This window comes from Ursus maritimus, unplaced genomic scaffold (assembly GCF_017311325.1).
Source record: "Ursus maritimus isolate PB19 unplaced genomic scaffold, ASM1731132v1 scaffold_6, whole genome shotgun sequence".
NCBI lineage: Eukaryota > Metazoa > Chordata > Mammalia > Carnivora > Ursidae > Ursus > Ursus maritimus.
In genome coordinates, this window is record NW_024426774.1 from 63055591 (window position 1) to 63081631 (window position 26041).

At 35.8% G+C, this 26041-nt stretch overlaps 1 protein-coding gene across 5 annotated transcripts in view; it reads left to right on the plus strand.

Moving 5' to 3' along the window:
* Positions 1-26041, plus strand: part of PPP4R3B (protein phosphatase 4 regulatory subunit 3B) — a 60177-nt gene that overhangs the window by 1756 nt on the left and 32380 nt on the right. For all 5 annotated transcript variants that reach the window (XM_008699882.2, XM_008699881.2, XM_040623467.1 and 2 more), the window contains exons 3-6: positions 9360-9458; positions 17770-18393; positions 25210-25287; positions 25867-25983. In XM_008699882.2, coding sequence (XP_008698104.1) covers positions 9360-9458; positions 17770-18393; positions 25210-25287; positions 25867-25983 — 918 coding nt within the window. The remainder of the gene's footprint in view (positions 1-9359; positions 9459-17769; positions 18394-25209; positions 25288-25866; positions 25984-26041) is intronic.

Genomic DNA, 26041 nt, shown 5'->3' on the forward strand with positions numbered 1-26041 from the left:
AAGTAGTTGTTTATCTTTAATTTGAAAGACTTCATCTGTGATCAAGGAAGTATTAATCTGACAAAGATGGGAAAGCTTTCCTGACAAGAAAAAACATGTTTGGTAAACAGAGTTACACACTCTGTGTATTTCCCCGTAGGTCTAAAGTTTCAAACTGAAAAGTGAAAGTTATGGTACTGGCAGTAATTTATTATCTTTGAATTGAGCAACTGTTAGTTTATGTTAGAATACAGTGTATTCATTAGTCTTATTTACAGATAGCCAGGTATCTTTTATACCCTGTATACTAAGCCTTTTATTCTCAATCACATTTAAAGGAAATGACATAAAAGAAAATCCAAAGGGGTACTCTTTAAAGCAAAGAAAGCCAGTTTGTGGTGTGAAATTCGATCCTTTGACTCAAGCAAAGGTAGAGTTTTTGAAGTAGAAGCATTTAAATCCTGTTCTTTAATTGTTGTATATTTTTAATATAATCAGTGGATACTTTATGAAAAGTGTACATTGCCAATCATGTAATGTTTTCTGTTAATATTTATTGTCTTATTTGGGAAAAGAAAACCTGTGTTGTATTTTAGTGTACCCGGTCACTTAATCTGGAAATGGCAGCAGTGATTCAACCTTTTCTTCTGTGAATGTTTTCATTTTTATTATGAAAGATTTCAAAATTGGAAAGTACAGAAAATATGATGTGTGTCTGTGTAACACCACGAAATTTAACAATGTTAACATTATATCATATTCGTTTCTAATCTTTGTAATGTTGAACATTGTGGATAGAGTTAAAGCCCCCTTTGTGCCCATCTCATTCTATACATTCTCCATCGTCCCTATAGGTAACCACTGTTCTGAAGTTGATGTATTATTTCTGTACATGCTTATATAACTTTTCTGCATATGTATGTATCCATAAATAATATGTAGTCTTGTGTGTTCTTAAACTTTACACGGTTGAACTCATGCTCTTACGTGTACTCTGAACTTTCATTTTTCACTCAACAGTTAATATGAAGATTTGTTGATGTTAACAATGTAGATTTAGTTTTTTCTTTAAACTGTATAGTATTCTTCTGTATGATACACACCTATTGTTAGACATCGGGATTGTTTCCAGTTTGTGTGTGTGTTGTGTGTGTGTATGGTGTGTAAAGTAAAAATGGCAGAGATTTTTGAAAGAAAAGATAAATTATTTTAGGATTATATTTACATCATCGGTACCTACTTTCTTCAAGGTCAATGAAAATTTGGATGCCCAGGAATAAATACTCAGAATTGGAGGAATGAAATTATGTCTGTTGCACAGCTCGTTATTAGTAAAAGTCTTACTGTTAAACAATTGTTTTGTGTATACAATACATTCTTATTCATTTCTTTGAAATATTTAAATTTTCAATATTCAGTTAATAGTTCTTTTCCTTCTGCATAGAAAATACTGCGTGTCTTTGATGGAGAATCAAATTAAACATTTGTCCTGTATTATTTCCTATACCTTAGACATTTAAGTAAGTTTAATTTGAGTCAGCCAAGCAGATGGTTATTCTCTGTCTTTGCATGGAATTTTACCAGGTAGCTACTTTTGTTTTATTTTTTTGTTGGCCTCCCCTTTTGTGGGGAAAGAACACTGTTTTGTAATCTTCCCCCCCCATCTGCACAAATATAAAATTTTCAGAAACTGTGTTCTTAAATGTGACTTCCTACAGATCAATTATAATATGGATTCTTCTCAGATTGTGTATAAGTTTTTTTAACTGTTGTTACTATTGAAAGGATCACATATGGTGGAGGTTTATGTATGAAATAGCCCTCCAACATTAGTCCAAAAGTACACGATGTTTCATTAGAAACTTTGGAACATGTCTTTCTGTGTAGTATTACTGTGCTAGAAAACTAGAGTATTGGAGAAAAGAGTACTTATTTTGAAAATTTTAGACTATTGGGAAAATGTTTTCTGTAATCAATCATGTTTATACTATTAGGATTTTTAAGTATTTTTTCTAATTGAATTACCTTTACCAAATAACATTAAACTATAAGAGAACTCTTTGGCACTGAGAATAACATGGAAAAGCTTGTATCTAAGATTGAAAAATGTGTAAGTGGGGTCACTTGTTTTATTTATTTTTCTTTAAATTGAGTGCACTTTTCTAATAGAATCAAAGAGCAATTTAGGGATTCTGTTAAACTTAGTTTCTTTGTTACAGATACAGTTTTTTCATTTTTTCACCAAAATCTTGTTCAATTTGCACTTTTTACCAGATTATAGAAATTGGGATTTCTAAACACATTAATATTTCTCTGTGTTCATTAGAATTAGCTTTTAAAAATGTCATTGTTTAGTTATTCAATAAATGAGTCTGGAAAATAACCATTTCCAGAATTTTATGAAACATTGATCATTAGTGGGTTTTTAAGTTTAAAAAGACTTGAGTGAGTGAATGAGATGCTCATAGTTTATAGGATGTTTTGCTACAAAATACATTGAATAAATTCAAAGTAGACTATTTAACATTCTTTTTTAACATTACAGTTCTAAAATGAGCCAAGTTCTGAATTACAGGCTCAAAGTAAGTTAGAATGAGTTGAGGTGAATGTCAAATGACCCTGTTATTGATCGGTCGTCGTTGATTCACAACACTCTTGCTTCAGTACTGTGGGGAGTACTGAAGTTGTTAATGGGAAGAAAATAAATTTAAAGGGGCCAATAAACTTGTTAAGTGTTTAAACACATTGGAAACAGAAAAGAATGATGATATAGTGGAACATGAAATAGTGTCTGATACATGTCAAATTTTTAAGTTAGTTAGAATCCATCCTACTGATCTTGACTAAATCAAAGGCAGAGTCATAGGGATGTATACCCTTTATATTTAATACAATTTGAATATAATTTGTGTTAATTAGGTTTAGGAGAGAGGTATAAGGAAGTCCCCATCCTTGGTTTTATTGGGAGACAAGACCTAACAGGTGAAAGAATTACATAATGATAATAAAATAGCTGATAAAGGGTTTTAACCCAGTCCTTGTTGAAAGCCCATGAAAGCATTTCACAGAGGAGCCAGTTAAGTCACAGAACGGTCAAGTTTCTTGACTGAGATTTTACAGCAGGTATGTGCCAACACAAAATTTATATAAAGCCAGTTTTGTTCCACAGACTTGGACAGTAGAAAATTAAAGAAGGAAGAGATTGATTTGAGCTAGAATCATTAAGAAAAATTTCAGTCTCCCTGGTGGGGTCTGTTGAAGGAATTGTGATAGGGAAGGAAATAGTACACCTAACACAAAAGTTATTAAGCTTTTGGCAGCAGAGGTTTTATTTGTGAGCTTGGTTTACTAAACAAAAGGGAGCTATTCTAGATTCTTGAGTAGGGCCTAACATGAATAAAGTGATACTGTGTTTAGGAAGCAAGTGTGGCAATGTCATGAATAATGAATTGGGGGTGGAGAGGGAAATAAAAGCTTTAGGTGACAAGACCTTTTATTATAATTCAGATGCAGGAAAATGAAAGTCTGTTCCAGTGTAGTAAATGGAATTGTAAAGAAGAAATAGAGCCCCAGTATATTCGCAAGAAAGTGCTGGAACATTGGGTGAATGATTAAATATGAAAGAGAAGGAAGCAGGGGTCACTAGTAGTGTTTTGAGTCTTGGGGCCAGGAAAATGATGGTTCTCTCCAGAAACTGAAAAGTTGACAAGAAAGCAGGTTTACATTAGTCATTTGACTAGTGGCTTGTTCATTTCAAAAAGCAAAAAAACCCTCTTTGTTTATTTTGGATAGATAATACATTCACAGCTTTAAAAATTCAGAAAGTATTTGGTGAAGTCTCTCCCACCCTGGACTCCATTATAGTTTCCCTTGCTAGAGGCCACCAGTATTACCAGTTTCTTACATACCTTCCTAGAGGTTTAATGCATGTGTAAACAAATAGGTGTGCAATCACATATATATTTTCCCTTTTATTGGCATAATGGTAGCATACTATATACTGTTACCTTTGGTTTGGTTTTTTATTTTTTTCACCCCTCCTCCACTTGTGGTTTTGATTCTTAAAGGGCAGTTGAAAGCTTTTGAAGATTTTCAGCAGAGGAATGACATGACCCAAACTAGTAACATCAGTATGTGCTATTGAAGAGAGGCAGTAGCTGGGAGAGTAGTAATCCAAGCAAGATACAATGTTGAGTCGGGTTAGGATGATGTCAGTGGAGATGGAAAGAGGTGGATGGTTTTGAGATATATATAGAAGATAGAATTGACAGGACGTGCTGTTGGGTTAGGTATTTGGTAATCAGGAAGATCATCTAGTCAAGGGGAAGAATAAGCAATTGGAAAGAGTAGAGAATCAGGAAAACATGTCTTGAAACCAAGGGAGAACAGAATTTTGGTAAGGAAAGGAGGGTCAGTCAGTGAATGGCTGTTTATATCCTTCAAAGTTAAGATTGAAACTATTCTAGGTTTTAGCTAGAAAAACATTTGCCAGGGTAGAGGTGAAAGCTTTGAATGCTGAGTTAAAAAAACAGCATGAGTTTGTAATGAGTAGAATCCACTCTAGCTGTAGATCAGGAGCATGAGTGGAAGACATGAATTATAAGGGTGGAAAGATTGGTCCGTAATGGGTAGAGGTATGTTCTGGGTGGTGGTTTGGAATGGGACGAAGGAGGAATCCTTGGAAATCAGATGGAGAGGGTTCTTACATGGGGGTCCAGACAGATACCTAGATAAATATAATGCCTCCGGGTGGGAAGTTGGGAAGCAAGTTGTTGAGAACTTTGTGTTCTTTTAGAATTGTTCACATTTTTTATGGGGCATAGTAGCAAGGACATGGTTTAGAGCTGATCAATTTTTTATTGCATTATTTCAAATTTTCTAAGCTAATTTTCTCTGAACCTTTTAAATGAAGATACTACCTATATCACATAATAGTTGTGAATTAATGTATGAAAAATGCTTTAGCGTGGTATGTAACACATAAGCTCAATAAGAGAACTATAGTCATAATAATCTCATCATAATCCTCTTTTCCAATGAGGAAAGAAAAATCAAAGAGGTTAAATACTTTGCTGAGTCACGGAAATAGTGGACAGTGAAACTGAGTGGTGCTCAGGTCCTAATTGTAGTCTGGGGTTATTCCCATTATATCCAAATATATCACAGATTTTAGGAAGATATTAGTATTGTTTTTAGCAATATCATCAGGTCTCTCTAGTCTGTATGTTATACCATATTATATTTTAAAAATCCATTTCAGAAAAAATTTAGGTCAACTATCCATTAGGAGCTACTAGAGAGCTAGATGTCGCATTGAATGTCTGGTTAATCTCACTCATTTTCAGACTTCTAAATTGATTTTGAATCTGCAAATTGAAGTCTACAAATCTGATATTTCTGTTTTCCCTTTTAAATAAATACATATTCCTTTTGAAATTTCATCAGAGCGGTTGGGGCAAAGATAGGGTTAATTTGACAAGGAGTAGGATCTCAAATATTTCATGAGTGCATTTTTTTTCATGTTAAAAAAAAACCAAAACTGATAATATCTTGGTTAGACTATTTTAAATGTGTCACAGGTGCCTTTGTGAGTATAATGTAAAAACTGGAGACCCTTTCCATAGAAAAGATGTTAAAAGCACCAAGTTTTAGATACAATTCTATGGTGTGATTTAGACCTTGAATTAAGAACCTTTGATTTAAACAGTATTCACCTCAAGAATGTATTTTTAATATTTAAGATTGGAAATGACCATTTCTCATAATAAAACAACATTGTGAAAATCTGATTCAGTAAAAGCTAAATTGTCAAGCCTCTCCAGCTCATGTCTTAACTTACATCCTGGCGTTAGACTTAATCACCTTTCTTATTTTTTTAAAGGACCAGACCAAATACAACTGATTTTTCTGTTCTCCCTGCAGGCTCATTTTAAATCTGATTTCCATGGGGACATAGCGGTGATTAAATGTTTAGTTGGTAGAGGAAAACTCTTAAGCTTCTTTTAGTTTAAACAGGCATTAATAGTGTTCCAAAGATTTATGTGCCATGCACAAATGAGCAAAAAATATAATACAAAGAGCACAGCAGTTGAAAACAGACATTACTACTAAAACTGAGCTTGACTTTGGGATATGTAGGAAACCCTGCCATTTGACACTTTTTGTTTTCAATATTCTTGTGCCAGCTTTGTGCTCTCTTACCTAGGAGCTTTTACTGGGATCTTTGGAATAAGCAGTTATAAGAAGTACTTCTTAGGGTTATTTTTTGACTGAGATAGTAGGTTTCCAGGGAGGGGAAGACGAAAGGATGGGATTTGTAACCCATGTTGAGTAGATTTCGTAGAGCTGGAAGGTGTCTGCTCTGATGGCAGTTTCCTATCCTCTGTTAACCAACCAGAGAGACACTTAGTTTTCAAATTTGACTTATCAAAAGAATTATTTAAGACCCTTGTTAAAAATACGGATTTAGGGACTTCACCCGAGGGGAGAAGCATGGGAATTTGTATATTTAACCATCACCCAAGGTCAATCCTATTTACATTGAATAAGGATTCTGCATATAAATACCATTTAGTTTCTGGGATTTTGACCGGTTTAGGGAGAAGACTTTAAGAAGAAAGAAGAAGAAACAAAAAGGAGACTGACAAAGAAGGTGATTCAGTTACCTTAAGTCAGACTTCATTGCTTACCTGGACTTTTGCTCAGAACATAGATTGGAACCAAATCGGCCTTGGATGCCTGGATAAAGTATTCTGGATTTCATCCTGTTGTACTAGTTATCTCCAAAATGGAATGCACAGTATAAAGCATTGAGATTTGAGAAGAGGCCTGCTTAGATATTTTAATTTTTTTATTATTTTTTTAAAGATTTTATTTATTTATTTGACAGAGCACAAGTAGGCAGAGCTGCAGGCAGAGGGAGAGGGAGACGCAGACTCCCCGCTGAGCAGAGAGCCCAGTGCCGGGGCTCAATCCCAGGACTCCGGGATCATGACCTGAGCTGAAGGCAGACACTTAACCGACTGAGCCACCCGGGTGCCCCTAGGGGAAAAAAAAGTAGACATGGTATTCTGAGAGTAACACTTCCATGAAAAGTGTTCCCTAACTACTATGAATTATGGTAGCCTGCATGTGAAGATAACTATTTATAGATATTTTTCATTTTAAACTGACCTGTAACCCTAATAAAATGAACACATGCCTTAAAAAGGCCTGAAAACAATAATGTAAGTGCAAATGGACATGGTAATGGTAAAACTGACATTTAAACTCCTGTCAGCCAAGTAATAATGCAGAAACAATGATAAAATAGATGTCACAAGAAGTTACCCCTCCCCCAAAATTCAGAGTTATTAAAAGGATGGCATTAAATATGGATTTGTATCTACTGTCATTCGTGGGTATACTGTGCCCTAAGTATATATTGGGTCTTAAAATGCTAACTAATAATGGTGGGAGCCATAACAGTTCAAACGTTTTAAATGTTGCTTATTTTATCTTTATATAAGATTTTTTATTTCTATTTTAGTGTATGTTTTATAGAGTATTGCTGTACTAATATATTCCTGAATATAATGTATAAGTAATTCGAGACACACACATGGAGTGTTGGAGATCACTGTTTATGAAGCTGTTTTAAGGACAGCTCCAAGAAGTTGACTCGGGTTGAGTAAAGTACATGAGCCTTGTGTAGACCTTTCTAGACCTTTAACCAGAGGAGCTCTGTCTTTATCTTTTTTTTTTTTTACATGAAGATTCTTAGTAAAATTTTGTTTGTAAAGAGTTCTGCTGGGTTTTTTTTAAAGATTTCAAAACTTCTGTATATGGTGGGAGCCATAGAAAGTTTTTATTTTATTTTATTTTTATTTATTTTTTTAAAGGTGAAATGTATTTTTCTTTGTTACAGAGCTAGAAAGTGTAGACTTTTTTTGTTAAAGATTTTTATTCATTTGAGCGAGAGAGAACAAGCAGAGAGGAGAGGCAGAGGGAGAAGCCCGAGCTGAAGGCAGACGCCCAACTAACTGAGCTACCCAGATGCCCCACGGAAAGTTTTTAAATGAATGGATTGACCTGATAAAATTTTAGAATACATGGTGGCATATTTTCCTTTAAGGAGCACAGCCAGGCGGAAGGGAGAGCACAGCTTACCAGCTGTTATTCTTACCTGATTAAACAGCAAATAGATATAAATCTGAGGCCTGAGTTAATTGAAGGATATTTTTCATTTAGAGATTAGACCTATCAGAGTATGAAGTGTTTTCATTTTGAAGACTTTGTTAATCTGAGGCTCACTTTTAGTATTATATATATATTTTTAAGATTTTATTTATTCATTTGACAGAGAGACAGCCAGCGAGAGAGGGAACACAAGCAGGGGGAGTGGGAGAGGAAGAAGCATGCTCCCAGCGGAGGAGCCTGATGGGGGGCTCGATCCTAGAACACCGGGATCACGACCTGAGCCAAAGGCAGACGTTTAATGACTGAGCCACCCAGGCGCCCTTAGTATCATATTTTTTAATATCAAGTCATAATATTTAGAAGTATTAGATGAACAATTACTCGTTATAAGGTGTTTTTGTAGATTATATACTTGGTAATTAGGATATAAACTCATGTATATTTTGTTTTCAAATGTATATTTTCTGAAAATCAAAGTTTTAACTATTAAATTTTAATTGTTATATATCCTTAAAAAATGGGCCATTTCATTTTAGAGTTGCATATTGATTTTTGTGTTTAGATGTGTCTCTATTTTAATTTAAACCCAACTCTAGTTTTTAATAAAGGGGTTGACAACTTTTTCCTAAAAGCTTAACTGACTTTTTCTTAGGGATACAATTAAGGACATTAGTAGAAAAACACCTAAACCCTGGGGTTCTTAATTTTTCTACAAACTAAGCTGCTGAAATAGGTGCTGTTGGTAATACTTAGAGCTAGAGTATCTTCATTTCATCATTGTTTTGAATTCCTTCATATCCTGAAGGCTTTTCCAGATTTAGAGGAGAGAGGCAGTAGAGGATTAAAATGTCTACATTACAGCTTGGCCAAGAAGGCTAGACTTTCCATTCGACATTATCTTGGTAACATGAGCCAGAGCCTGCTAACCTGTTTTAATATTTTTTGTTTTAGAAAATTGCTCAGTATCATTTTAGTATTACCAGTACCATTTTGGTATTCCATTGCCAGTATATTACCAAGTTTTAAAGGATAACAAAATACAGTTGCATGATGTCAATTGAGTGTACATTAGTTGCACTCATCAGAGGGCGTTTGTCATTACTGTGCTGTTTCCTGTCCTCTTGATTTCTACTTATACTTCATAGCTGCTTCTTTTCTGGCTTTTCTAGTGTGATGATGTAAAAATCTTTATTTTTAAACAGGATACATTAATTGTTTGGTCCGAAGCTGAAAACTATGATCTGGCTCTAAGTTTTCAGGAAAAAGCTGGCTGCGATGAGATTTGGGAAAAAATTTGTCAGGTAAGGTTTTTCTAATAATATTAATTTAAGTTGGCATTCTTGATTTTTTTTTTTTCTTTTTACCTGAAAGATATGTATTAGAATGTGGAGAGAGAATGTGTTTATCACTTTAGATTTTGATAGCATATATTCATAATTAATAAAAGGTCAGAGTAAATAATTACATTCTAAGTCTTGGAGGTTTTTCTTTAATACTTGGTTACCTGTTGCCTGATGTTTATCAATATTGCGTGCCAGACACTAGTGATCAAAAGTGCTCATGACTTCAGTTCGGCAAGAACTTATAATATAGCAGAATATAAGATAGGTGGTAACTCTCAGATAATTGGAACTTTTTTTTTTTAAGATTTATTTATTTTTAGAGAGAGAAAGCTCACACACAGCCAGGAGGAGCAGAGGGAGAGAGTCTCAAGCAGACTCCGCACAGAGCTCAACATGGGGCTCAGTCTCATGACCCTGAGATCACAACCCGAGCTGAAACCTAGAGTCAGATGCTCAACCCATTGTGCACCCAGGCACCCTGGAACATTTTTTAATGAAATTTTTATTTTAGGGGCACCTGGGTGATGCATTCAGTTAAGCATCTGCTTTTGGCTTAGGTCATGATCCCGGGATCCTGGGATTGAGCCCCACTTCAGGCTCCCTGCTCAGCAAGGAGCCTGCTTCTCCTTCTCCCTCTGCCCCACCCCATGCTCTCGCACACTTGTGTGCGTGTATGCTCTCTCTCTCTCAAATAAATAATCTTAAAAAGAAAAGTTTTTATTTTAGAAGTTCAGATTTATAGAAAATATGAGCAGAAAATACAGAGAGAGTTCCTGTGTACTTCCCTCCCTAACACCTTCTTCTCCAGTTTCTCCTGTTAATAGTCTCTTATATTAGTAGGATACACTGGTCATAACTAATGAGCTAATATTCATACATACATTATTATTAGCTAAAGGCCATATTTTATTCAGATTTCCTCAGTTTATTTTGTTTTATTTTATTTTATTTTATTTTATTTTATTTTTTTAGAGGGAGAGCAAGCATGCAGTTGAGCCAGGGTGGGGCAGAAGGAGAGAGAGAATCTTAAGCAGGCTCAAGGCCCAGCGCAGAGCCCAACTCAGGGCTTGATCTTACAACCCTAAGATCATGCCCTGAGCTGAAATCAAGAGTCGGATGCTTTAACTGATTGAGCCACCGATTGAGCCACCCAGGCACCCCAGATTTCCTCAGTTTAAAACCTAGTGTCCTTTTTCTGTGCCAGGATTCCTTTTAAGATACCATATTACATTTAGTAGTTATGTCTCCTTAGGCAAATATAGTCTGTGACAGCTGGTAGCTGGAATTTTAAATTAATCATAACATTTTAACTATTATTTTCTGTAAATGGGATCACTGTTTCAGCAGTTCCTAGTGTAATATACTGTTCTAGTGTTTTTTGACTGTCATTTTCACTTTTTTCACTTTTTTTTTCATTTTTTTTCAGCTTTTCTCTATAGTGATTCTGATCACTGAGGGTTCTTGAGTTTTAATGCATCTGACCACAGTAATTTTTTTCCTTAGTCCTCCCAGTAAGAGTGCCATACAGGGCAATAAAGTAGCCCAAGAAAGTATAATATGAATGTTCTCATTGTATATAAAGCTTATTTAATGGCTGGCTCTAGGTCACAAATCTAAACTGGAAGTAGATGGTTTGTTTCTTTGCGCCTCATGTCTTACTATGTTATGTATTAATGGAGCATTATTAGTATACACTATTAAATAGAAGAATTTCCATTGATGAATGGGTGAAAACACTGATAAATGTGATTTTGCTTTAATTTGTAAAGTACACATAAGAATATAATCCAAATTGTTTTGTTACTATTTTGCCTTCGTGTTTTGCCTGTTTGTAAACCTATAGGTGGCAGTGATGAGGTCCTAATACTTACCCTTTTCTTTTCCTTGTGTGCTCTCCACAGATTGAGATTGAATTTTGTTTGCAAAGTTTTCTGTAAAGTGAGATGAAGACTTAAAAATGACCTCTATTGCAAATTCAGACACATGCAGTCCACAAATATTTGCTGCTCTGTTCTTGATTCACTAAACTTGAATCATGCATGCATTCATCTACAAAATGATTGGAAAAAACTGGTCCATGAAAATAATGAAAGCATACTGAAGAATATAAAACTTTAAAAATTAAAGAGGGAAAGATTACTTTTCTGTAATGTTTAAAGGCTGTTCAGAGTATTAATGGTATATAGAGATTAACCTTTTTATTATAAGTTCCTGAAAAGTGATATTTTATTTTATATTCTCCCTCCTCCAATATACCAGCATGGCAAACTGGCACATGTTGTGTGTGTACTCAGTACATATTTTAAGAAGGAATGAATAAGACAGAAGATACACATCTTACTCAGAACTAGGGTGTTGAATTACATTTCTGCTAGAACATATATTTATATGGTGGTTGAAATTTTCCTATGATCAGCATATTACATTATGCCTACTCCCTTCCCACACATCAGCATATACTGTTTAATACTAGTTCCTGGATATACATATATTCTTGAAGACTTGGTACATTTGTTCTAGAAAGTTTTGCTGAAATTTATTTACTATTTTCACTCATGTAGTTCAGGAGGTCCCACAACCACTTCAGGTCCACTAATTCACTACAAAGTCTCACAAAAATCCACAGAGTTGTTACATTTCATCGTTACAGTTTATTACAATGAAATGACAGAGATTAAAATTACCAGTGAGAAAAGACACATAGGGCAAAGTCTAGGAGAGTTCCAGGCATGAACTTCCAGTTTTCTTTCTCAGGATGCTTATGCAGACAGCACTTACACCCAGCCATGTTGTGTGGCAACCTGAACGTAGTATTGCTGACCAGAGAAGCTTACCCCTACCTTTGTGTCCAGTATTTTCACTGGATGTTAGTCCTATAAGCAGGCTCCCTGCTGTGACAGACTTGAGTTTCCAGCACCTCCACAGGTTGAGCCGATACTGCATGGCCCAAGACCTCCACTATAAACCACCTGGTTACCCACACATAGAATGTCTGGCATAGCCCAAGGCTCCCAAGTAAACAGAAAACACTAATTTAATCAGACAGGGTATTAAAAGTGCTTAGAGGTTATTTCTCAGGAGCTAGGCACAAGCCAAATCTTTCTTTAGGCAAGACTAATCCTTGACTACAAAGGCCACCCCTTGGCCCATTGCCAAGACTATCACAGCAAAATGATTATATTTGTCTAAGTATCTATATTTAGTATAGCACTTATATGACAAAGCAAATATCAATATGAATATGCCTAATATTTGGAGGAGCCATTCAGGGATAGGGATATTTATAAAGAGACAACTAATCTGTCTGATAAAGCCATGATTTACTTTTTGTATTTTATACTGATTACTCATTTTCCTCCTTGGTCTGTTGCAGTTTGTACCTTATGATAAACTTGTACAGAAGTGTTTAGCATAGAAATTTAACTGACAGTTAACAAAATCCATTTCTACCACCTACCAGCCATTTTCTGTCAGCATTGATATTGAGGAGGCTTTAACTCAGTTTCCCAATATTAATATTATATTAATATTATGAGCCTTATGTACCTAAGGTAGTTGGAGCAGCAATGCTAGTGTTGTATCATATTGGAATATGGTAGTAGGTGTAACCTGAAAAGTTGGAGTGTGGCACATTACTAGAATCCGTAACAGTCATTAACAACTGTTTCAATTCATCAAGTTTATTTACAGGCCTCATTGAACCTTGTCAAGCCCCAAGAATAGGTGATCTTGGAAAACATACGGCTTTTACCCTTCCAGGCATCTGATACAATTGAGCTAAGAGAATATCATCTCTTGCTTCGATCCTTTCTTGAAGCACGAGTGTTAATATTGGATTTCTCTTGTTGATTTACCCATTTATTCATTCCTTTGCCCTTGGTTACTATTTCTTCCCATTTGTCACTGATTTTTACTCACACTTTCCACCTTTGGAAGGAGTGTTAGATTTGGCCACTCTGCTGGTCCAGGAAGTTTAATTTTTTACTAAATAACTGAGTACTGTACTTTTTAAAAGATTTTATTAATTTGAGAGCGAGAGAGCATGTGCGGGATGGAGGGAAAGGGAGAAGCAGATCCTCTGCTGAGCAGGGAGCCTGACATGGGGCTCAATCCTGGGACCCTGAGATAATGACCTGAACCAAAGGCAGATGCTTAACCTGCTAAACCACCCAGGCGCCCCGTGTACTGTACTTTTTAAATCTATGCATGTTGCTGAATATACATTCAGTTTATTGCTCCTCATAACTGCCTGGTTTTGCACAGAACCATATGTTATGTTTTACTTTCCATTTCTGAGAAGTCATTGCTGACTTTTGAAAAAACAGTTTTAATTTCAACAGAAATCATATTATTCAGTCGCTTCTTAACTCCTTATAATGAGAAAGTAAAACTCCTCTGAAAAGTGTGATAGCTCAGAGAACAATAAATTTCTTCAGGGGAATGGTGAATAATAGTGAATAATTCTTTTTTGTCTTAGATAAATATTTATTACTTAGTCATTAGAGTCCTTCACTTTCTCAATGTTGATACCACATTTTGAATTGTCCCTTTGGCAGGGCAAGGCACCACTGTAAGATTTGAACAGGGGAGATGTATGCCTGTGTGTTGCAAATGGGTGAAGGGCAGACGTGACAGGGAAGGAGGGAGAGGATTGAGCATGGCATGTGGGAAAGCCCCAGAAGGCCACACTAAGGTGCAGGCAGTCATGCAGCTCTACCTACGTCTCTCTGAGCTGTTTCCCTAAAGTCCAGGGTATAAGTCTGCTGATACCCACCTTGGCCATTATTAGTGCTTAATGCCCCAAAGATATGGGGTCCCTATTTAAAGTCCCTATAAATTTTTTGGCTGCAGTCAGATTCTTTAATGTGTGGAAGAGGAAGAAGTTATTAAAAAAAAAAACAAAAAAAAAAAAACCAAGACAGTTCCTGTATATATAACTTTTAGAAAGCATAAAGTCAAAAGTATATGTGGAAGTTTTAACCTCAGAAAATGGGAGGGTAGGGACATTTTCTTTGAAAGAGATGAAGGAAATGAGTGAAAGTAAGTTGCGAGATGGAGAAGGGTGTTGGAGTATATTGAATATCAGTGGTCTCTTTTTTCAAAGGAAAAATTCTGAGATTTAAAGGGGAAAGTAATAGTGTTTGACACTTAAAAAGGGGGAAAAAATTAAAGCAGCGGCTGTAAGGAAGTAAGCTAGAAGTATGGAAAAGAAATTTTTGTTGAGAACCCTACTGATAGTGTAAATTTTTTGTGAACACACTCAACACAGTTAATTGATGGACTCGTGCCACAGTTGGTCGACTACTCATGCCACAAAAGGGAGAATGTTAAGGTCGGATTGTGTTATAGTAACAAAATCCTAAAATCTCAGTGGCTTATCACAACAAAAGTTTGATTTCCTTACTACTATTTGACCAATGACGGACAGAGTTGGACGGAGGGGCTGTGCTTATCACATCCACTCAGGGACCCAGGTTGATAGTTCATTTTAATACTTCCAAGATCATTGCAATGTGAGAATGAAAGGTGGCAAATCAGAACATTAGCTTTTTAAAAGTTCTTCCAGAAGTTACACATGGCATTTTTGCTCACATTTCATTGGCCAAAACAAATCACATAGCTACATTTAACTTCATGGAAACAACTCGTGCCACAAAAGGGAGAGAACCAGAAATACTTGATGAACAGCATTGACATCCAGATAGTCACTTGGGTTTATGTAGGATTGACAGATCATACCAGTGAGTGTTATATTTAGGAGGGAGTCCAGGAAGCTTGTGAAGGTAATAGTGGATAACACAAATAAATGTACTATAACTGAGTAAATGTTTCTCTACCTGTGCTTTTATTCTGAAACATATGCAAACTATATTCATTTGAAGTGTAAGTTAAAGGTTTTCTTTTAAGTAATCTCTACAACCACTATGCGGCTCGAATTCACAACCCCAGGATCAAGAGTTGCACACTCCACAGACTGAGCCAGCCAGGCACCCCTCCTCTGATTTCTTCTTGTTCTTTGTTTATAACCTATGATTCTTCTTCCTCTTCCTTCCCCACTTTGTACTATACTTCTGTTTCTCTGGTTACTGTCAGAGTGTTTTGGATTTAAGGGTTACCCTAATACCAAATTTCTGCCTTCTGTCCTACTCTTTTTCCTGAGTAGTAAGTCCACAGATTTAGTTGCCAGCTGGGTATTCAAACACCTCAAACTTAATAGAACTGAACTTTTACTAACCATTCCTTTCCCATGCTCTCAGTTTTTATTAAAGGAGCCATAATCTTCCTAATTACTGATTTAAAACTGTAGGGTCATTCGTGGTTCCTCCTCTCTTTTATACCTGTCCCGTATCTGTCCCACCATTACTAGCCAAATTCAGTTGTTCATGTAGACGTTGGAATAACACCCTATTTATGTATGTTCTTAGATTTATTCCATACAGGTGATGACAGGTTGACTTTCTAAAGGACAAGGCTGCACATTCACTTCCCTGAACAATAATGCAAGTGTTCTATCTTGACTTTCCATAATCTGACTTCAATCTACATTTCCAATTTTGCTGTTTGCCATATGCATGTCACATGTTTCCATCTCACTGCCTCTACTGTTCCCTTTGCACTTTGCATGCCTTTATCCCCATCTGAATCTTACCCATCTTTGAAAGTCCAAATGCCAGTTTGAAGATCTCAAATGCCACTGCTTTTATGATTTCTTCCATATCATCTCTCCTTGCCACCCCCTGTACCCCCAAAAGCTGGAAGGAATTCCCTTCTTCTGAATTTCCATGGTATTTTATCTGAACTGCCCTTCACTGTTTATATTTATGTGTCAGTCTCCCTAAACCCAGCTACTCTGTTGAGGACTCAGAAGTAAAAGTACTCTAGGAAAAAAGGTATCCAATATGCACCAGTATATCTGTCTACTTTCTCTAAGCTCTTAGGTCTTTTTTCATGTTGTATTGGTGGATATAGAAACTTCTGGAGCTTTTTCATCTCAGGATATTTGGATATTTTGAGGTGAAAAAAGGATAATTGCACTCTTGTGTTAGGATTTAGAAAAAATTTATAAAGAATGAAGTTTTTATGTTAGTCATTATAGAAATCATTATAGAAAACTTGTTATAAGTTAGCCATGCTTTTCTTGAGCTGTCAACATGAATCTTAAAAGTTTTTTATTCATTATGTTTTCCAAGTATTATAACTTGGAGGCTTTATCACAGATGTTAAATGAATGCCAGTTTTAAGAATATTATTTTTTTTTTAATTTTTAAAAAATTTTTTACTTATTAGAGAGCACAAGAGCAGGGTGTGAGGGGCTAAGGGAGAAGCAGACTCCCCGCTGATCAGGGAGCCCCATGTGGGGCTCAGTCCTGGAACTCTAGGATCATGGACCTGAGCTGAAGGCAGACACTTAGCCAACAGAGCCACCCAGGCGCCCCAAGAGTATTTGTTTTTTAGAGCAGTTTTAGGCTCAGAGCAAAAGCAGCTATTTGTCCAAAAGTGAATTTCAAAAATAATTTGAGGAGATCTTCTCACTCTTGAATATACAAAGAGTTGGGTTTTAGTTTGGTTTAAACTTAGTAGTGTTTGGGGTGCCTGGGTGGCTCAGTTGGTTAAGCATCCGACTCTTGATTTCAGCTCAGGTCATGATCTCAGGTTTGTGAGATCAAGCCCTGCATGGGACTCTGGGCTGGGCGTGGAGCCTGCTTAAGATATTCTCTCCCCCCCCAATATATATATATTTTTTATATTTTTATTTATAAATAAATATATTTTATATTTATATATATATATATATACATGCACACACACACATATATAATAAAAATAATAAACTTAGTAGTGTTTTTGTCAGGCCAGTGTGATGGTGCATTAAGAGTCATACATAGTGATTTGGGGGATCCACAGAAGAGTTAACCTTCTGCAAAATTCAGTATTAGTAGGAATAGTGAAATTACTAAACAACTGCACGTGATTATTACATAACATCACATAAATCAGTGTAACATTAGCTTAAATGTGCACATTGTCAGGGATCCGAGTTAACCTCAAGTTATAAGTTGGGAAATTTAGAGGTGAAATTGAGACTCAAGTAATTGACTCCAATCTGGCTGTGTTTTCTGCCTCTAGACTTCACTTAACAATGGCTGTGTGACTAATACTATTTCTTTGCAAGGTATTTTTACTTAAATTCAGTGGTCAGTGATTTGATATCAAAAATTTTGAATTCTTTTGTATTTTAAGGTAACCAGCTGTACTTGGATGTTTTTAGGTTCAAGGTAAGGATCCATCAGTGGAAGTCACACAGGACCTCATTGATGAATCAGAAGAAGAAAGATTTGAAGAAATGCCTGAAACCAGTCATCTGATTGACCTGCCCACATGTGAACTCAATAAACTTGAAGAGATTGCTGACTTAGTTACCTCAGTTCTCTCCTCACCTATCCGTAGGGAAAAGCTGGCCCTGGCCTTGGAAAATGAAGGCTATATTAAAAAACTACTGCAGCTGTTCCAGGCGTGTGAGAATCTAGAAAACACTGAAGGCTTACACCATTTGTATGAAATTATTAGAGGAATCTTATTCCTAAATAAGGCAACTCTGTTTGAAGTAATGTTTTCTGATGAGTGTATCATGGATGTCGTGGGATGCCTTGAATATGACCCTGCTTTGGCTCAGCCAAAAAGGCATAGAGAATTCTTGACCAAAACTGCAAAGTTTAAGGAAGTTATACCAATAACAGACTCTGAACTAAGGCAAAAAATACATCAGACTTACAGGGTACAATACATTCAGGACATCATTTTGCCTACGCCATCCGTTTTTGAAGAGAATTTTCTTTCTACTCTTACGTCTTTTATTTTCTTCAACAAAGTTGAGATAGTCAGCATGTTGCAGGTAAGTAAACAAAGGTGTTCTTATATTTTTTCAGATACTTACTTCCCTTAATAGTTCAAGCTGGTATTCATTCCTGTTTGAAAGATCTCTTTTGTTTACTTTAAATATACTGTCAAGCATAGAAAACAGGACTTTTTCTCATGGGTTTTTGAAGGAGAATTATTTCTTAATGCGACCTTTTACATTTTGTAAGTGTTCTATGATGGAGCTTTTTTTTTTTAACTTCCTTTTTGCATGTATTGTAAAAATTATATATATGACATAAAATTGATCATTTTAACCATTTTTAAGTATATAATTCGTAGCATTAAGTACATTCACAGTGTTAAGCAGCCATCACCACTGTCCATTTCCAGAACTTTTTCATCATCCTGAGCAAAGGCAGCTATTTTCAGATTATCTTTTAGTCCATTATGTGAGACCTAGTTATTACTGGGGGGGATGTATATGAGTGTGGGGGGGGGGCTTAAAGCTTCCCAAATAACTCAGATGTTCAACCAGTACTGAAAAACGTTAATTTTCAGGAAATGATAATTAGATTATTTACTATGTGAGGTTGGTTTTATTGTGTCTCCTTGAGTTGTAAAATAGGAGTTTATACCACGTTTATCATGTTAATCCTTTATACCCTAACAGTGTAGTAAGGGTGATTTTGAAGATTTTGCTTTACTTGTGGTAGTACACTGTACCCACAATTTCCTACATAACTGCCTTTGTTATGTCCAGATCACTCACTAAAATTTTTGAGGAGCTTCTGTATACGTAATGTAGTGGTTCTTAAGTGTATTCTCAGGGCTCCTGAAACCCTTTCGGAGAGGTCTGTGAAGTTTTTCCTTTTCCAGCTTCTTGTTACTGTGAGGCGGTATTTTCTTCATATACTTCAACCAAAACAATATATCACAACATATTGCATGTCAAAGAGGATAGAATATAGCTTTCTTCTACATTATAGAGATTTACAAAATGTAAAACAGAGTCACGTTTCTCTAAATTTATAAAAATTTTTTCTAAATTTATAAAATTTCTCAGAAAATATTTACATAAACTTTTAATAGCTTATTTTTAGAACAAATTAATAAATGTTTTTAATGTCTCAGTTTTCATTATAAATATTGATAAGCATAATCCACATAATAAAAGCTCTTTGGAATCCTCCATCATTTTTAAGAGTTTAAAGGGGTCCTGAGACCAAAAAGTTAAGAATATCTGTCTTAGTACTTAGCTATGTGATTCCATTTTATGATGTTTCCAACCAGCATTCACCTTTCTCTTACTGTATTTTTTTGTACAGGATTTACTTCTCTAGATCATTCTTTCACCTCACGGTCTTTCCTTATTCCACAATAACAGGTATAAGGGAAATGAGACTTATGAATTAGGGTTTATGTATAATATATGGGACCTGCTTTTTTAAAACCATACTTACTATACAAATCAGCGTGCCATTTGGCTTGCTAACAGAAAAACAGGTACAGTTCAGGAGTTTGGAAGTGGACTCACAGTCAGTATAGCTGATGTAGAGAACCCATTGACATGAACTCAACTGCAGAAGCTTTCAAATGACTGCTTTTGACTTCAGAAGGGTTTCCAAATCCATAATACTGAATCATAAATGCTTTTTTAGGGGCGCCTGGGTGGCACAGCGGTTAAGCGTCTGCCTTTGGCTCAGGGCGTGATCCCGGCGTTAGGGGATCGAGCCCCACATCAGGCTCTTCCGCTATGAGCCTGCTTCTTCCTCTCCCACTCCCCCTGCTTGTGTTCCCTCTCTCACTGGCTGTCTCTATCTCTGTCGAATAAATAAATAAAATCTTTTTAAAAATAAATAAATAAATAAATGCTTTTTTATGTTTTAAAAAATTATGCAAACTAATCTGTAAGTAAATATAACACTTTGTCATTTTATATATTTTGTCATAGATCTATTTGTAAAGGCTAAATTATATAAATCCAAGTGTAGCTTTAAGAAGGGAAAGTCTTACTCATTTCTGGTCCATGAGATACATTTATGAAATAGTCAGATACTGTGAATTACCTGTTGTTTATCTAGGGTTTACCACTTAATTATCTCTTATGTGTCAGCAGTGATGCTGAATTCTGTTTTCTATTCTCGACAGTATGTAAGAAGAAAGGAATTAGGATTATGGCGATTGGCCTCTAAAGGCTCATTTCCTAAAGCCCAGCTCTGAGGTTTCCATATACAAATTTTTTGGCTAGGTTATTAGATGTTTACAGATAGCCTTCTAGATAGGATACGTATCTGTAGCTTTATTTATTTATTTATTTATTTATTTATTTATTTGAGAGAGAGAGCAAGCGAGCGTGGGCACACACACATGAGCTGGGGGAGGAGCAGAGGGGTAGGGAAAGGGAAGGGGGAAAGAATCTCCAGCAGACTCTGCACTGAGGGCAGAGCCCAGCATGGGCCTCAATATCACAACCCTAGCCAAAACCAAGAGTCAGACACCTAACTGAGCCACCCAGGCACCCTGATATCTGTAGCTTCTTAAATGAGTATTAACCTGCTATTGTATGAGTTACATAAGCAAGTGAAAATGTAAGAATTCTATTTATCTGGACCAAAATGAGTTAGTGCAAAGGTACATAAAATAACTCCTAGCCTGAATTGAGTTAATTAACAGAAATTACATGAAAGCACTTAACTGTGGTCACTGGCTCCTGGTACGTACTGTAATACATATTGAGATTCTCTTAAGCTTGAATGGGGCATAAGAGTTTAGTTAACCTGAACTTTCTAACTAATTACAGATCAAAATCCCATGTGCCCAGAATTGAGAAATATACTTAAAAATGTTTTAAAAATTAAATTCCTTAAAGCCAATAAAGTGAGGTTATTTTCACACAGCTTATAGATAAGATCCTTTTCAGAACAAGAAGTTTTAACTTCTTCCATCACTAGAAATGGTGGAGGACAGGTTTCGCAAATGTTGACATTTTAACACATGTATTTCCACTATTCCATGAATGAGAATTGAACCAAAAACAAACCCAGTAAAATCAGTAGTTTGTTTTTTGACATATTTTGTAGATTTCAGCACTAAAAAAAGAAATTTCTAACATTTCATCCCAGTTACTAAGTAAATATATAAAATCCTTTAATGCCTTTAAGAAAACAACTTACAGTAATACAGTTCTTACAATAATACAGTTCTCCATTTTGTTTTAAAGATTTTGGGACTCAATGTAGGATTTAACATATTAAATTTTATTTTACTAGATTTGGCCTATTCTGGTTTGTATGTTTGTTTTACTTTGGTTTGTTTCATAACTATGAACTACTTAGGAATCTGTCCTATAGCTTATTATACATCATGGGAGTGACAAAAATCTCATCATGCAGGAGACCTGGATTCTAAATCCATCTCTGCTACAAGCCAGACTCAGATAAGTCCACTGTCTGGGCATCAGTGTCTTGAAATTTAAAATCGGACTAGGCAATCTATGTGATCTCTTAAGGCCTGATCTTTTTTTTTTTCTTTTAAAGATTTTATTTATTTATTTGACAGAGAGAGACACAGTCAGTGAGAGCGGGAACACAGCAGGGAGAGTGGGAGAGGAAGAAGCAGGCTCCCAGCAGAGCAGGGACTCCCCATGCAGGGCTCGATCCCAGGACCTGGGATCACGCCCTGAGCCAAAGGCACACACTTAACGACTGAGCCACCCAGGCGCCCTTTAAAGCCTGATCTAATTCTAAATTTCTGCATTTATATGATTCGAATAATGGTGAATGGGTTCTGGGTTTGGGGTTTTTGTTGTTGTTTTTAAAGTAAACTCTGCATCCAGTGTGGGTCTCTTAAACTCACAACTCTGAGATCAAGAGTCGCATGCTCTACTGACTGAGCAAGCCAGGCACCCCTGGGTTTTTGGATTTTGAGCATGTGCCTGTTTTTACATTACTGCAAAGAAAAGTTTGATTCAGACTTTTTAAAAGTGGCTCCCTTTTTCCCCCATAGGGTTTTGCTATGTAATTCAAAAAAACAGCCCACACAATTTGTTTTAAAAGTTATGTTTTATTAAAAAACAAAGGCTTTTAAAACTAAAAAAGAAAAACTAAAGTTATCTAAAGAGACTAGTTTAATTACTTGGAGAACCAGGTATTTAGGGGGAAACATTACAACTATATTTATGATGAACTTTAAGCTGTCAATTGCTTTTTTTTTTTTTTTTTTTTTTGAGATTTTATTTATTTGTTTGAGAGAGAGAGCTCTAGAGCTCACAAGCAGCCAGAGCCAGGGAAAGGGAGAAGCAGAGCTCCCCACTGAGCCGGGAGCCTGACAACAGGGCTCAATCCCGAGAGCACAGTCTGAGCCGAAGGCAGAAGCTTCACTGACTGAGCCCCCCAGGCGCCCCAATTAATTGCTTCTTTAATGTGCATTGGAACAGAGTGCTTTTGTACAGTATTATCAAGAATAAGGTTAGAAATCAGAAAAAATACATAGAGTAGGAATTAGAAAACATTCTCCTAACAGACTGTAATACTTGAAATTGCCTCCATAATATGCAGTTCTAGCTGTCAGCACACAAATAATGAATCGTGGAAGAAATTGCATGTATCAAAGAATTGGAACTATTTTCCTATGAAAGTATTCTCAAAAAGGTTTAAAAATCTTGGGGCACCTGGGTGGCACAGTTGTTAAGCGTCTGCCTTCGGCTCAGGGCGTGATCCCGGCGTTCTGGGATCAAGCCCCACATCAGTCTCCTCTGCTAGGAGCCTGCTTCTTCCTCTCCCACTCCCCCTGCTGTGTTCCCTCTCTCGCTGGCTGTCTCTGTCAAATAAATAAATAAAATCTTTAAAAAAATAAAGAAATTTAAAAAATTAAAATAAATAAAAATCTTTAGACAAGAAAGGAAGATTTAATCTGGGAGAGATGGAAGAAGAAAAAAATTTATAAAAGGTATAAGTGAAAGTAAATGCATAGTTATTCACCAAAACCTAAAATATTGAGAGGAAAAATATTTAGAAAAAGTGATTTTTAGAAATAAGTGTAATGGTATTGAATTCTCTCCGAAACAGATGGTTCAGGCCACAGTGTATAAGGTCCAGAAGAAGTCAACAAAATAAAGAACAAAAGAAACACCATTCTGAGTCAGACTAAAGAATGGGGGTGGCTCTCAGTGTTCTTTGAGTAACACTGATGAATGGTTACATCGTCCATGATCATATCGAGTGGTTTTTACTCAGATTTTTTATATAAACACTTTAATTTATTTTAGAAAAACTTATTTAAGAGATTGATACCGCTTCATAGGTGATCCATCTTAAGTAAAAGGGGAGATATTTAAGGTATATCCTTAACATGTCATGATTTGATTTTATTATCAACTATGAAGGTATCACTATTACAAACATTCTTAGAATATGCTACCTTAATTAAAATTAATGCAAGTTATATTTCGTAAAAGTGAATTTTAAAAGTAAATGAAATTTAAAAGCACGGTTTTTTTAGCAGGTTTTGATGGAAATCTCCAAAGTGAATTTCAGTATTCATGTCAGTTTTTTCCTTTGTAATTTAATAGTCTGTACTCACTGTGGAAAATTGGAAAATAAAGATAAGCAAAAAAGCACTCATAATCCATCACCAAAAGATAATCACAACTAACACTTTAATGTTTACCCCTTTTAGACTCTAGATATACAAATTTATATTAAAAATAAAATTATATAGTATGTACTCTACTATATTTTTGTTTGCCCTTATAAACAATGCTTAGAGAAATTAACACATATCTGCCCTTTAATACCTCAGAGTCATCAGTGTGAAAAGCAGTTATGGTGTTTTATCATTTGGTTTTATCCTTGGGAACCACAAGAAAATGGAAGCCTGTACCCCAAATGGCCCTAGATAATTATATTTCATGAGTTCTTGTGTTTGTTTTGTTTTGTTTTTAAGATTTTGTTTATTTATTTGAGAGAGCGAGCACAAGCAGGCAGAACAGCAGGCAGAGGGATAGCAAGAAGCAAGCTCCCTGATAAGCAGGGAGCCCAACACGGGCCGATCCCAGAACCCTGGGATCATGACCCAAGCTGAGGACAGACCCTTAACCAGCTGAGACACCCAGGCGACCCGAGTTCTTGTGTTTTAAAAGGCTTTGCAGTCTTACCGCTGCCAGAATTCAATCTCCTTTACTGCTGTTTCTGTGCCATATTTGTAATTCTCATCTTTCTAATTTGTGGCGGACTGACAATGAGATCTTCAAACTTGTTTGAATTACACTTAAATTAAAAGTAAATAAATAGGGGCTCCTGGGTGACTCAGTCAGGTAAGCATGTAATCTGCCTACAGCTCAGGTCATTATCCCAGGGTTCTGAGATGGAGCCCCTCATTTGGCTCCCTGCTCAGCAGGGAGTCTGCTTCTCTCTCCCTCTGCCTCCTCCTTGGCCTGTGTGTGCTCTCTCACTCCTGTTCACTTCCCTCTCTCTCAAATAAATAAATAAAATCTTAAAAAAAAAAAAAAGAATAGATCCTGAGAGGGAGCTGCAGAGCCTTTAACTGCAGAGTTAAAATACGGGAGTCTTCATGCATGACTTCTAGAACATAACTGGTTATTTTTGTTCTCCAAAGGGTTCTTTATAGCTGAAGTTTCTGGTTAAATGAGGTATTAATGTATGTATAACTAATACTAAATGGTGTAGTCAGGGTTTGAAACTTGTAACATGAATATACCTTGGAATTTTGGGTTTCATGATGAAACTTAGATTTTCAGCTTTTTTTATTATAATTTGTGTAAATCATACAAATGAGTGTAACTTTATGCTATTATTAGACTGTTTCATAGTAATTATTTCTTCTCATGTAGGAAGATGAGAAGTTTTTGTCTGAAGTTTTTGCACAGTTAACGGATGAGGCTACAGATGATGATAAACGGCGTGAATTGGTACGTTATTTATAATCAGGTGCTTGGGTTTTTAAAAAGGAATGAAAGATTGCAGACTTAAAGTCAGCCAAGTCATCTTGGTATAGTTGATCGCCTACTCAGTTCTCTCATTTATAAAATTAGTTCTTTAAACTCAGGAATGTCTAATGTCCTTTCCAATTCTTAAAAATGGAATTGTACTTTTGAGAGCTCCCTGAGAAGCCAGCCACCATTAGTTATATAGCATGTTTCTGTGAAAATACATGCTGTAATGCAAGATACATGCCTTACATGACATTTTTGGAAATAAATCATAAGTTAAGAATATTATATGTGTATTCACCCTCTGGGACTCCGCATATAACATGTACGCCGTAATGTCTTTGGAGACTTCAGTGTTTGGAAATAATGCAAAATTTACTTTTAATGGGATGCTACTTTTTAATATGCTCTTTTAATATAGGTTTTAAGAAGCCAGGACACCCTAAAAAATCAAGGTCCTTGAGAAGGGCACATTACACTGTGGTACATCACATTAAAGTGTGCCCCAAGTTTGCTCTTATGTGTGTCAACTTCTCACTATACTTTCTAATATTACAGGTTAACTTTTTCAAGGAATTTTGTGCATTTTCTCAGACATTACAACCTCAAAACAGGGATGCATTTTTCAAAACTTTGGCAAAGTTGGGAATTCTTCCTGCTCTTGAAATTGTAATGGTAATTATATAGCTTCTTTTCATGTTTTTGAAGTTGTGAATTTGTGGTAGTTTTATAT